The sequence below is a fragment of the Brassica napus genome, chromosome C2, assembly GCF_020379485.1.
Source record: "Brassica napus cultivar Da-Ae chromosome C2, Da-Ae, whole genome shotgun sequence".
In the NCBI taxonomy this organism is placed as follows: domain Eukaryota; kingdom Viridiplantae; phylum Streptophyta; class Magnoliopsida; order Brassicales; family Brassicaceae; genus Brassica; species Brassica napus.
The window spans coordinates 14,030,989-14,044,694 of record NC_063445.1 but is presented as its reverse complement, the minus strand read 5'-3'; the positions used below and the strand labels follow the sequence as shown (position 1 = coordinate 14,044,694).

The 13,706-nt window shown below is 37.9% G+C and overlaps 1 protein-coding gene and 1 non-coding gene across 2 annotated transcripts; one reads left to right on the top strand and one right to left on the bottom strand.

Annotated features, from left to right (window-relative positions):
- The first annotated feature begins 1,455 nt into the window (after window positions 1-1,455).
- Window positions 1,456-3,730, top strand: LOC106359816. The gene is made up of 5 exons (XM_022696562.2): window positions 1,456-1,644; window positions 2,568-2,748; window positions 3,115-3,200; window positions 3,288-3,389; window positions 3,477-3,730. The coding sequence occupies exons 1-5, from the start codon at window positions 1,456-1,458 to the stop codon at window positions 3,618-3,620; spliced, it is 702 nt and encodes a 233-aa protein (XP_022552283.2). The 3' UTR covers window positions 3,621-3,730.
- Window positions 3,731-13,261: 9,531 nt separating this feature from the next.
- LOC125582654 lies at window positions 13,262-13,368 on the bottom strand. Its single transcript, XR_007320111.1, has one exon. It is a non-coding gene; the product is annotated as a small nucleolar RNA R71 (small nucleolar RNA).
- Window positions 13,369-13,706: the final 338 nt, after the last annotated feature.

Here is a 13,706-nt window from a genome sequence, read left to right as displayed (position 1 = left end):
CTTGCTTGAAAGCCCAAGGTCATTTTTATATAGTCCCTTCAGATCAGCCATCCCTTGATTCTCTTGAAGAGTTATTTCAATCTTCTTTTCATTTTCTTATCCATTTTCCCTTTTTCTCGCTCTTTCTATTTATAGGTTTTTTATTTTGTGATTATCTCACCTTCTAGACCAAGCAAATAGACTGACACTTTGTTGGGTTCTTTTACGTTTTAGGCCTCTTAATATGATTAAGGGTTTAATCACATACCAATTAACCTATTATGCCAACAATACCACACATGTAATGTCGATTCTTATTTTATTTTGAAATAAATAATTTTTGGAAATTTTGTCATTTGTTAATTTTATGTTAAATTCAAAATATTATTATAGATATTAAGTTAATTATTTTAAATGTCTTAACTTTTGCTAATTATTTACCATATCCGATATTGATTTAATTAAGTTCAAATGTTTTGTAAATTTTGAAATTTTCGAAAATAATAATTTAGAATGATGATTTGTCATATTTTTAACAAAATTGAGATCTTTTTTAAAAAATGAAACTTTCAAAGAATCATAGTGGTAAAATAAAATTAAAATCTGTATAAAAAACAAATTAATAAAATTTAAAATTATTTAATATTTTAGCTTGATATTTATACTAACTTATTGAAAACTTAGCATTAAAAGAATTTAAGGAAAAAAAATCATGTCCATGACTTTCTTTGTATAAAATCTAGTATAGTACAATTTCCAATTTTCTCACATTTGTATTCTCCTATCCTTATTTTGACAAGTTTATTTTTTTTAAAAAAATTCAATTTAATAACAGAGGTTTTCGTGAAAATAAATAGAAATAAATGAAAATAAATAGAAATAAATATAAATAAATAAATTTCAATCGAATGTCCCCCAGCACTACAAACATGGGCACTTTCGAGGATCTCGTCCTCCCCGGCAATTTTTCCATCATCTTCGGTTTTCACCAGTATGGATTATCTATTTTGGAGACTGCCGAAGGAGGATGACTTTAGTTATTTCCCTTGGATACTATGGTATATATAGAAGGCAAGAAATGATAAGATTTACTCGAACAGGAATGGAAACCCGTTGGAGATTCTTCGGCTGGCTGATGTGGAATGTACGGTTTGGATGGAGGCTCAATTATTAGTGAACTGACCTCTGGAAAATTCCCAACGTGAGAACTTACAACAGACGGATTATACGTCTTTGGAAAATACTAGAGTTTGTTCTATTGATGGAGCCTGGAAAGAAGATGACATATTTACAGGACAAGGGTGGTTATGCCGAAAGAGTGGCTCGACAGATGTTATGATGGGGGCGATGAATCTTCGTAGAAGCCTGTCACCCCTGCATGCTGAGTGTGAAGCACTAATTTGGGCAATGGAGTGCATGAAGACCCTACAATTTTTTGATGTAGTTTTTGCGACGGATTGTTCTCAATTGATGAAGATGGTGTCGACACCTGAAGAATGGCCAGCTTTCTCTACACACATGGAAGAATTCAGTCGCAGTAAGACTTTCTTCCCTGACTTTCGGATCAGACATATTCCAAGAGCACAAAACACCTTGGCGGACAAACTTGCACGTGGTGCAAGAAGTTCTCCTTCAGCTATGCTTTATGTCGATTCTATCCCACCGGTTTGGCTTGCTGAATCGATTGGATCAGCTTAGTAGTTCAAAATGTTGTTGTCCAAAAAAAAAAAAAAAAAGAAGTTCTAACGGGTTTCCATATACTTTTATGATCACGGCCCATAAAACCCTAGCTTAGATGAGAACAGAAGGTTATACACAAACGCAGTCTAGGGTTTTAGGCTAAAAACAACTTATCATAGACAAAGGGAACACGAGGCTCAAGAAAAGCTCCACATCTACCGATGTATTTTCAGCTTCTTTGTTCTTTTTATTTACTCAGTTTTTAATCTATACAATTAAATCATGATACTATTGTCCTTTTTACCTTATCTTGTCATTTTATTTACTAACATTGCATGTTTCATTAAGGGTAATCAAGTAATATTAATAACACATCTATATTGAGTCATTTTTTGGATCTAGCCCACTGTCCACTTCAGATCTCTATTGGACCATTTGGGCCGATTAAGAAATCAGATTCAATTCTCACTTTTTTTTTTGGCCATTGAATCCAAGTTCAAATAATTTTTTTCAACCATTATTAATTATTTTTTTTCTTTTCTTAATATAAGTTAAGCATTCATAAAAAAATGAATTTTTTCATTGAAAAGTATAAATCTTTATTAAAAGTATATAATTTTTTTTATTATAAATATTAACCACATAATGAAATTAATTTATCAGACTTATACCAACTTAATTCATTAAAGAAATAAAGTTTAATTTTTCAAATATAAATAGTCATTTAAAATGAAACACGATAAAAAAAATAAAAAGTTTAAATCTTTTATAAAATAAAACACAAATATATGAAATATGACATTTACTAAATATTTGTCAATTGAAAAAAAAAAGGAAAATAAATCCGCGCATCAAAATCTAGTAACTTTTTTATAAATGGTTTCTTTTGCTTCTTTTTCTTTTGTTAGGTTGAACATGCACATGACCTTAGCAATTCCACGAAAGGTAGTAAGCTGGATTTCTTTTGGGTTGGAATTTTATCTCTTTGCCACTTCCTGTCAAAAACCTTATGTGCTCTTTCAGGCGAAAAGAAGCGCAAGAAATCCACCGTTCATAACGCGAATAAGGACACCGAGCATTCGCACAAAGGTTAATTAGATAGTGATCTTTTGGGCGGCTCTTTCTTTATTTTCTCATATCGTATTTAAAACCATCTGCAATTTGGGAGATCATTTATTTGATACAGATCCTTTTGGATACTGGCTTTGTATAAACCAGTGACTTGGCTAATATTTTTTTTTCTTGACTCTGATCATACTTTAAACTCATCAGTCATCTCCAATTTGGAGAAACAAGTGAGATGATTAACAGTCGATACAGTTTCTTTAGCTTGTTGCAAAGTGCAAACTATTATAATTTGGTCGAACTGAATCTACCAGTAGTCCTGATCCCAATAGTTGACTGTATCATGTATACTCAAATTTAGTTTAACTCATATCCTCTTTTTTATGTCAGTGAAAAATGTTCGAGCTTCCAAGAAAATAGCTGCTAATCATGTCGCTATTGATAGACTGACTTCTACCATTGAAGATGCTTATGATGTTAATAAGATTCTCTAACCACGCCTTTACAGCTCGTAAGATTTGTTTTTGCTGCTTTCTTTATTCATTTTTTTCTTTTATTGGCAGGAAATCATAGAGTTGAGAGAATCTATCGAAGAGATGACTGAAACTATGAAAAAACAACAGGAGATATTATTGACAATGGCTGGAACTATGAAGAACCTACTGGTATATGTTTCTTACATCATATAAGTGTTTACTTTTATTTCTATTTTTTGTAGCTTGCTTGACACTTTATAGTTGATCCATGTGTAGGTGAAAGAAACCCCAAAAGAAAAGTCTACAATCAAAAGAGAGTGTGCTTTGGCACGGGATTATCAACCAAATAATAAGCATACCATTTTGGTTAAGGGATATGATCCGTCCATGCGTAGGGATATGATGTCGAAAAGGCATTGATTGAACATTTTGGTTCATGTGGAGAGATCACAAGGGTGTTTGTTCCCTTTAAGTGTTACACCCTTACTTGTGATAACTCAAGTTAAATGCAAACCAAGATATTTATTACTCTCTTTTTTTTTTCCAGATTTGCTTTCATTTTTTTTTTTTTGAACATTTTCTTGATTTGCTTTCATTGATCTGAAAGAAGATCATAGGAAGGCTTTACTACTCAATGGAAGTTACATGGGAGGAAGGAAGCTTGAAGTTACGATGGCTTTTGACAGGGAAGAATTTAATCCTTACGATGACGAATGCTGTTGGACGTTGCATGCTGCTTTAAAGAAAGCTTTTCATGATGACGAATATGAAGAGCCGAAGGAGTCGAAGTTGGGAGTTTTCAACAAGTTCCAAGAGCTGGGATTTGATTGGGCTTCAAGGCTTGTTCACTACATGCTCGGTTTCCAGCTGGACATAAAGAAGAAGTATGAGCTGTGAAGTCTCGTTGGTCCACAACCTGTGAGGTTTTCACTGTTAGAGTTTGAAAACCTCACTGGTATAAACTGCGAGTACATCGAGGACCTTGAGAGACCTCACTGTGTTGTTACAAAGGAGTTGACTTTTTTTTGGGAGATGTTGGGAGTTCATGTCGAAGCTGGGCCATCTACTCAGGAGATAATAGCAGCATATGAGAGATGCGAAGGGTGGTCTCAGGATGATCGCAAGCGGCTCGCATACCTTGCCATCTTCACTGGATACATTGAAGGGAGAAAGTATTCAACCCCTACACGGGTTAGTCTGACAAGGCTAGTGATGGAGCTAGAACGGTTTGAGAATTATCCATGGGGGAGAGTCGCGTTTAAGGTGCTGATGGACTTTGTGAAGGGCAGAGATATTTCGGGTTGTTACACTATTAATGGGTTTGCGCAAGCTCTCCAGGTCTGGGTGTACACAGCTCTTCCGGAATTGGGTGCTACTTATGGTAATCCTCTCCCAAACAATCCGTCTCCACCGATACTGTCTTACAAGGGTCGCAAAGGACGCAAACAGTTTAAAGAGGCTATCCTCAGTCAGGTATTTACTTCAATCTGGACGACTTCGCAGAAGACTTATAATTAAGTCGTCTGATAAGTCTTCCAACTGGACGACTTAGTAGAAGACTTATAATTAAGTCGTCTGGAAAGTCTTCCAGCTGGAAGACTTAGTAGAAGACTTATAATTAAGTAGTCTGGATAGTCTTCCCAGACGACTTAATTATAAGTCTTCTACTAAGTCATCGAGCTGGAAGACTTTCCAGACGACTTAATTATAAGTCTTCTACTAAGTCGTCCAGTTGGAAGACTTATCAGACGACTTAATTATAAGTCTTCTGCGAAGTCTTTTCTTTCCATCTTTCCTAATCCGTCAAATATCTAAGTTCATATCTTCTATTTACTGCAGACTAGAGTGATCAACTTTGTTCAGAAGGACAATGGTCAAATGTTTCCAAAATGGGAGTTTGATGTTGAGGACACGCCCGAGGAGAACATAATTAAACTCATGTTTGTGAAGAAACCGTGGAAGTGGACCATGGATTGCTGGGAAGTCACCGGTACTTGGGTCAATACAAAGCCGGCGGTTGTTAGTCCAGCGAAGAAAAAGGTAGTGAAGGAAGACAATCCAAGACCTCGGAAGAAAGCTCGTAAAGAGGCACCTGCAGAAGCTAGTGAAGAGGCAGCTGCAGAGGCTAGTGAAGAGGCAGCTGCAGAGACTAGTGAAGAGGCAACTGCAGAGGCTAGTGAAGAGGTGACTACGACTGTACGTGTGGATGTGCTCTTCATCATATTCATCATAGATGGGTAAAGAATCTGAAAAATCTTTCAACTCCTCAACATGGGTTTCAGATTTACCTTTGGATTTCTTGCTGATGAATAAGGATGGCTTAGCTACAGGTGCACGTGTGGATGTGCTCTTCTTATGGGTCTGGTTGACGTCCTTGAGGGTTTTCACCACTTCCTCCACAAAGTCATCACAAAACTCTTGGACATCAAACTGAAGCAAACGCCTCTTTGGATCAGCTTCACCTTTGGACGACTTGGACTGCTCTTTGCACCTCCGGTCTGGCACCTTATATGGTTTTCTAAGGGTTGGCCTTTCCTGCACAGTAACAAACTCATCAAAAACATTCAATAAGTTTTGAGATGAAGAATGAAAATTAGCCTGTCGTTGGTATTTCTCTTGGCTAGTCTCCTTGAGAAGGCCAAACATCTTATCCTGAAAATTCTCAACACAAAAGATTAGCAGATAAAAATCCTCACTCTCTCAAGTGTATGATCTTCACCCACACAAGTGTTTCTCTCAGATTTTTGGTGATCACACACAAGTTTCTACTCAATGTTCTAAGAGAACAAATCAAAGAATCCCAATGGACAAATCCAAGCAGACAAAAGGGATTTTTTTTCAAGATAGAAAGGTAAGAGATTTTTGGTTTTGGAATCCGTTTTAACCACCTCAAAGGCTGGATTTCTCCTCAGCCAACAGGCTTTCTCTTCCACCACCAATCGCCAAATGAAAACTTTTCGAATTCTTTTTTTTTTATAGATAGATCTTTTTTTTTTATTGATAGAGGATGGTAATGAGGGGCCCGGATTCAAGATAGATAGAAGAAGAAATGTTTATGATTTAGAAATGGAAGATGAGAAAGATGAATGATTTAGAAGATACCAAACGAGCAGCTCTGATACCACTTGAAAGACCCTAAGATCGGCTCACTCGAATGGATCAGGTCTGGATATGAAATCCGAATGGAGAACTAGATGGATTTAAGGGTCGCACGAAGGTTGCGGAATGGCCTTCGATATTCCCGGCTTCAGTTGGTGCTTGATATGACTCACAAGACCACCAAAAGAAGAATCTCGAACCGTTGCTTGATATGACTCACAAGACCAACGAGTTTGAGGGGTGTTTGCTTGGATATGACTCACCAAGAAACAAGACAAGTTCTAAACAAAGAACAAAGAGTTTAACTCAAAAGCTTTAGCCAAAATCGATTCATTTATTCATTAGAAGAGTTTACATACTTATAGAGTTTTGTAGATCTAGACATTAAATGGAAATGTAGGAAAACAAGGCAAAACATTAAATAAACTTGACTAGATCTGGTCAAGGCACGAAAATAAAGAGAAGACTAGTCAAAGGGACCGATCGGCTTCCGTTCAGATGCATCCGAACCAGCTAAGTCCAAAGCGGTAAGGATTAGCACATAGGCGGGACGATCAGCAAGGGCCGCGGGACGTTCTGATCGGACAAGTTGCGTTCCAACAAAGCCCAAGTCTTCTGATAGCTTAAGGATCCTTACCTTAGAGAAATATCCAAAGGAAAAGTCCATGATCGGATCGAACAAGGTAGAGAGATCATCAGCACGGTCGTCGGTACATGCGGTACGAGCCAACCGGGCCAAAAAAGAGAAGCTATGGTCTGAATCAGAATTGGCTCGTCCTAAGTTGATTCTGGTTTGACCATCAGCCTTATCTTGTGAAGTTGGACGGCAAAGGCAAGCTCCAGTACGGTCAGATCGGTCATCCGACCATGGTTCCAGCCAAAGCTCCTTTCCGGACGTATGCGGGACGGTCCAGTACACTGCGCGGTCAGTCTGTCTGGTACGGTGAAAAACATGAACCTCGGTTGAAATGTTCAGAACGTCCTGAACTTCATGCTGAGCTGGTTCCATGTACTAATCTGTGGACTGCACATCACATCCCAAATGGATCGAATCCATCTGTACATAATCAAAGATAACGTTACACGGTTCTTCGGCAAACCGGGGATGTATTTCTTGAAAGTTTTTCCACTCCGCCGCATCAGATGGATGACACATTTCTCCCTCTTTTGCTTGTTGCTCAGCATGCCACCTCATTGCCGCTGCAGTCTTCTTGCTCTGATACAGTCTCTTCAACCTATCAGCTATAGGGAGATACCACATACGGCTATATGGTACTTTGTTTCTACGGCGTTTGTCCCTAGGCTTCCATCTTTCTGCACCACAAAACTGACATGTTTCCACCTTTCATCTTCTTTCCAGAATATCATACAATTGTTGATACAAACATCAATTGTAAAATATGGGAGGCCTAAATTGCGCATCAACTTTTCTGTCTCGTAGTGTGAGTCAGTTGCCATGTTTCCATCAGGTAAATAGTCATTCAGCATTTGGAACACCGAATCCACACACTTTTCACTCATATTATAATCTGCCTTAGTTTGCAAGACTCGAGCAGCTAAGGATAGCTGCGAGTGACCTTCACGACAACCATCTTACAAGGGATTTTTTGCTCCTTCTAACAAGTCGTAAAACTTTTTCGAATGGTTGCATACATCTTCTACTACATTCTCGTAACTACCATCCTGGGAGCTACCATCCTGGTGATAATTATCAGAACTCACATTATCACGAAATGCATCATTTACCATATCAACATATCTATCTTCATTACCAACTTCTTCACTACCACTTAAAGGTGTCGGATCAACATGACTCGTTCCTAATTCCATATCAATTTTTTCTCCATGATTATACCAAACATAATAGTCTTGCATGAATCCTCTACTATATATATGTTTCCAAATTTTTTACCCCGGAAGAAATTTATCGTTCTTGCAAACACTACATGGACAGAAAAATTTACCCCCATTGCTCTGCGTGATAGGCTGGCTATTTGCAAATGTCATGAATTGATCCACCCCTGCTATGAACTCTTATGAGAAATTTCCCATCTTTTCATCGATTCTCTTGTATATCCATTCTCGGAAATTGGAATAGTTGTAATTTCCCGACATTGTAACACTTCGAACAATCTTTTTTTCTTTTTGTTTTATGAGGATTTTTTGTGTTGTCAAACTTTCTTTCTACGCTTTCTGAGCAAAAATGTGGAAAAGATCGTTTAGATTATATAGCAAAATTTATGTCTTATTAGCGACTAAATACCGACTGCTAGCAAAAATTAGTTACACCAACCATAAAACGTAAACCACGTGTTTTGTACCGGTTTTCACCGACCGATTAGCGACTAAGTTATAACCACAGAAATCGATCGCTAAATAGTCGCCACTTATCGACTATATTGTGTTTGTATTATTCTGACAACCTCGTAGTCGCGGATAAGTCGTAATTTAGCGACGTAACGACGACTGATTGTCGTAGTCATTATTTTGCGACTTATATACGACGGAATTGTATGAGTTGCAAATCAGTCGCCTATCAGTCGTAAATATTAACGACTACCTATACAGTCGCAAACTGTGGTCGAAAATCACATGTTTTCTTGTAGTGATATAACAAGTAACTTTTAGCTTATTCGTTGTTATTTTCTTGATAATGCAGGGTTTGGTTTAGTTTTAAAGTTGGTAACAACTTTCGCTTTAGGCTTTGGCTTTAGACTTGTGGCTATAAATATTTTGGCTTTAAAAGCTATAGCTGTGACTTAAAAAAGTTAAAAACTGGATTGGCATCAAGAACTTTAGAAATTGTGACATTTGTATTATTTTAAAAGTTTTCATTTGATTTTCATATCATTTTTAGATTCTAACAATAATATAAATTTTACAAAAATAATGTTATTTATACATTTATATAATTACTTAATCTAAAATTAAATTAAAATTTAGAACCATATTGAACCGGTTGGACCGGTCCGACCATTGACCCATGACGAGTGTCAATGTTCAGTCTGGTTTTCAAAATATTGCCAAAAGGTATTACCTACTTCTTTCTATCTATTTTTTATGCAAGTCCATAAAATAAGAAATCAGTTAAAATTTATCAATAAATATATTTTATTTATTTATTGTTAAATATTAATTTAAATTGTAAGAAACAATTTTATTTTTATTATTTTAAATAAGATTAAAATTTGTAGGCTTTAACAATTTAATGTCTAATAATAGTAGGTTACGAATTTTTCCTAATGTTAAAAATCTAACTAATTAATAATAATTGATTTATAAATCATTATACTTATTGTTCTGTTTTATTTTTGGTCAAAATTGGACAAAAAAAAAAGTTCACCAATTTTTCAAAAAAAAAAAAAGAAAAAAAAACTTTATAGTAACAAAAGGTGGCTCTCGAAAAAAGTGAACAAAAAACAGTTTTTTTTTAAAGTGGACTTTTAAGATTTTTACAGATTTTTAAAGCCTAAAACCCTAATTGGTAAATTTTTTGACTTTCATGGCTTTACAAAACCACAAAGCCTCAACAACATCATTAACAATCGGACCCTTAGTTTTATAGTTAGCAGGCCCGAAGAACATCATAGCCATTTTTATATAATAATAATATTATTAAGTGATAATAGTTAATTTGAAAATATTATAATTTGATTGGAGGAAAAATATGACATAGTAAATGTGACTAATATTGATTAACCAAATGTGATGTCAATGCTATATATGACTATATTTGCAGAATTTGTTGACTGAATTCACGATTAGATAAAAGCTTTCATTTAAAAATAAAATAAAAATATTAATTAATTTAAGCCAATTTTTTAGACAAACAAATATTTTGGTCAATTATTTTAGAGTAATCAAATTATTATTATATACAAATCAAATCATTACTGATATGTTTCTGTCATGGGTTTTGCCTCTTTGTCAGACTTTTATAAAACGAACCCACACTTCGGGAAGGTTTGGGCAGAAGTGAATAAGAAAAAAAAGAAACGATTTTATGCTACTCGATGGGGTTTCAATGGAGCTCAGTTATGCATTGTTTTTTGTAGTCTCCGACTGAAAACAATCGACGACTTGCACAAGGAGGGTCACATCCAGCGTGACAGAACGCTTCAGTTGGTAACTGCATCGTACTATTGGCATGGTGTTCTCCGTGATGTGGAGCGTTACGTTGAATGTTGCCGAGCTTGTCAGCTTGCAAAAAGGCATGCTTCGAATGCTGGATTGTACCTCCCTCTTCCGGTCATTGCTCAACTCTGGATTGACCTAAACATGGATTTTGTTTTGGGATTACCATGAAATCAGAGAGGCAATGATTATACTTTCGTGTGTCAATCGTTTCTCAAAAATGGTTCATTTCATTTTGTGTAAGCGTATTAGCAGTGAAGGTCGCCCAGCTCTTCTTTGGTGAGGTTTATTGTTTACATGGTCTACCATTGTCGATTGTTTTGGATAGAGATAAGAGATTTTTGAGTCTTTTCTGGAATTCGTTGTGGACGATGTTGGGTGTCAGTTTAGATATGAGCACTTATTATCATCCTCAATCAGATGGTGAAGTCGTCAACAGATCTTTGGGCAACGTGTTACGGTCTCTGATTCCTGAGAACATCAAATCACGCGAATCGTGCTTTCCTCAAGCTGAATTTGCTCACAGTCATGCAACGAACATGAGTTCGGGTTTAGTCCTTTCAAGGTAATTTATGGGGTGGTGTCGTGGTTCCCAGTGGATCTTGCGCCTCTGTGTGATCTGAATCATTTCCATGGTGGTGCTTCAGACTTTGTCACTTCTGATATCTTGCATATTTCTATTGTTTTATCCATTTATCCATGTGCATTTTGATCATATAGATTAGGATTTAGCCATGTTTAGGTTGCATTTTGCATACATGAGCCCTTATCAGGTATTGGAGTACCACATGGAGTTCTTGGAGGCACTTGGAGGCATTTGGAGCTCAAAAATGAGTGTTTAGAGTGGTCATTGGGCGAGCAAGGCATGGGAGCGACCAGTCTGGAGCGACACCACCAAGTCGCTCTGATCACCCTACTGGAGCGACCTAACCAGAGCGACAGGGAGAAGTCGCTCGCGGTTTCATCACTCGGAGACGCGAGAACGAGCCCGGAGCGACCTCTCGGAGCGACACAGCGAGGTCGCTCCAGCTGAGAGCGACGTTATGGGAGCGACAGGGAGAAGTCGCTCGCGGTTTCATCACCCAGAGACGCGAGAAGGAACCCGGAGCGACCTCTCGCAGCGACACAGCGAGGTCGCTCCCGAAGCCTAGAGCGACTTGTCGGAGCGACGGGCTGAGGTCGCTGCGCGTTTTATTTCTACTCGAACTTGTGATTTCTCAAGGGCCTTTTGGTCATTTCATTATGCACGTTTTTATTTTCTAAACCTATGTTTTAATACTCTAGGAGCCACCAAGAGGGGGATCATCTTTGTTCTTAGAAAAACCACCAAAAAACCTTTGGAAAGTCATCTCTTTGAATCAATTGATCAGTTTATTATTGAGAATTCTGTGTTCTTATCTATTTCCTGTGTTTCTCTACATGATTAATCTGAAATCCAACATGGGTTTAAGAGGAATCATGGAGATTAGTGAGTAATCACCTTTTGAATTCATGGGTTAGGGAGATTGAGGGTGATTAGGTTAGAACTAGGATGTTTTAGTGTAGATCATTCATATTTCCTTGCTAGTAGAGTGAGCATAAAGCATCTTCTGAGTTGGCCACTGAGTAGTTGAACCTTAGGCATTTCCCCCCCGAAAGGTGTTCGAGGAAATGCCCGAGACAACTCTTCTTAGCTTTTAGCATACTTTGCCAAAGACATTTGTTGTTAGAGGTGCTAAGATAGCCATTGGACTTGCTAGTTATGATTGCTTTCATATTATTCAACCAAAGACATTTGATGTTTGAGATATGTTAGCAAATGAGCATTCATCTAGACATAGAGTTTGCTTAGAATTGTGTCTAGGCTTAAGGTTGATAGTTTGATTGATCATTTGCCATCCTTAGTTCGATACTTGATCACCCAAGGTCTAATCCCTATGCCCATGAGTTCTCTTTTCCCTTAGACAAGAAGTATCATTCTGTTATCGCTTTCTAGTTTTAGTCATAGCTTAAAACCCATCTAAATCATTGGTTGCACTTAGATTAAGTGAGTACTTGCATTCTCAGTGCTTTGATATCCCTCAGAACTGGTTCGACAATCATTTATACTACAGCATTTGTCTTAGGAGCCTTGAAAACTCCTAACATCAAATTGGCGCCGTTGCCAATTTCTGAGTAGATTTAAACATTGAGATTTAGTCAATTGCTTGAGACTAAGTCATTTTTATTTTCTTTTGTTACTGACTCTTCTTCACCTCCCTTTAATCTACAGGTGTATGAACTTGCGGAGCAGGGGTCCATCAAACCTAGTTCCAAGAGCAGCAGACATCAGAGCTTTAGAGAGAGAGTGTGCTAGAAAGAGAAGAGAAGAAGAACATCAGGCTCAATTGCAGAGACTGAACACTGACATGGGAGACGTTCATCAAGAAGATGCAGGCGTCAATGGCGCTAACAACAATGGTCCACCTAACCAACAGCGAGCAGCTCGGCCCATTGGCACTTACGACCGTCCAAACATTCATGGTTATCGATTGGGAATCCGAGCACCCGCTGTGGCAGCCAACAACTTTGAGATCAAGTCAGGACTCCTCAACGTGATCGAGAACAACAAGTATCATGGCTTGGCTCTAGAGGATCCATTTGATCACTTGGACAGGTTCGACAGCTACTGTGGGTTGTCAAAAACCAATGGTGTCTCCGAAGATGCCTTAAAGCTCAAGCTATTCCCTTTCTCTTTAGGGGATAAAGCACGTCAGTGGGAGAAGTCTCTACCAAGCGACTCCATCACCACTTGGGATGACTGCAAGAAAGCATTCTTGGAGAAGTTCTTCTCTACTTCAAGAACTGCTAAGCTGAGAAACGAGATCTCCAGCTTTCAACAGAAGGGCTTGGAAGGTTTCAGTGAAGCCTGGGAAAGATTCAAGGGGTACCAAGCTCAATGCCCACACCATGGTTTCTCTAAAGAGAGCTTGCTGAGCACATTCTACCGTGGTGCTCTTCCTAAGTACAGGGCCAGACTGGATACAGCTAGTAATGGATTCTTCTTGGGGAGAACTGAGGAGGATGCAGAGGAGCTGGTTGACAACATGGTTAAGAGTGATGCAGTCTACAGTGGAGACCACGACAGAGGCAGTAGATCTGATGATAAGCAAACGAGGAAGGAGTTGAAAGCTCTACAAGATAAGATAGACATCCTCCTTGCTGATAAAGCTACCCAAGAGCAGCTGCACTTTGTTGGCAACCCAACCCAAGAGACACCAGCTGTTGTCCATGAAGTTGAAGGTTTGGAAGGTC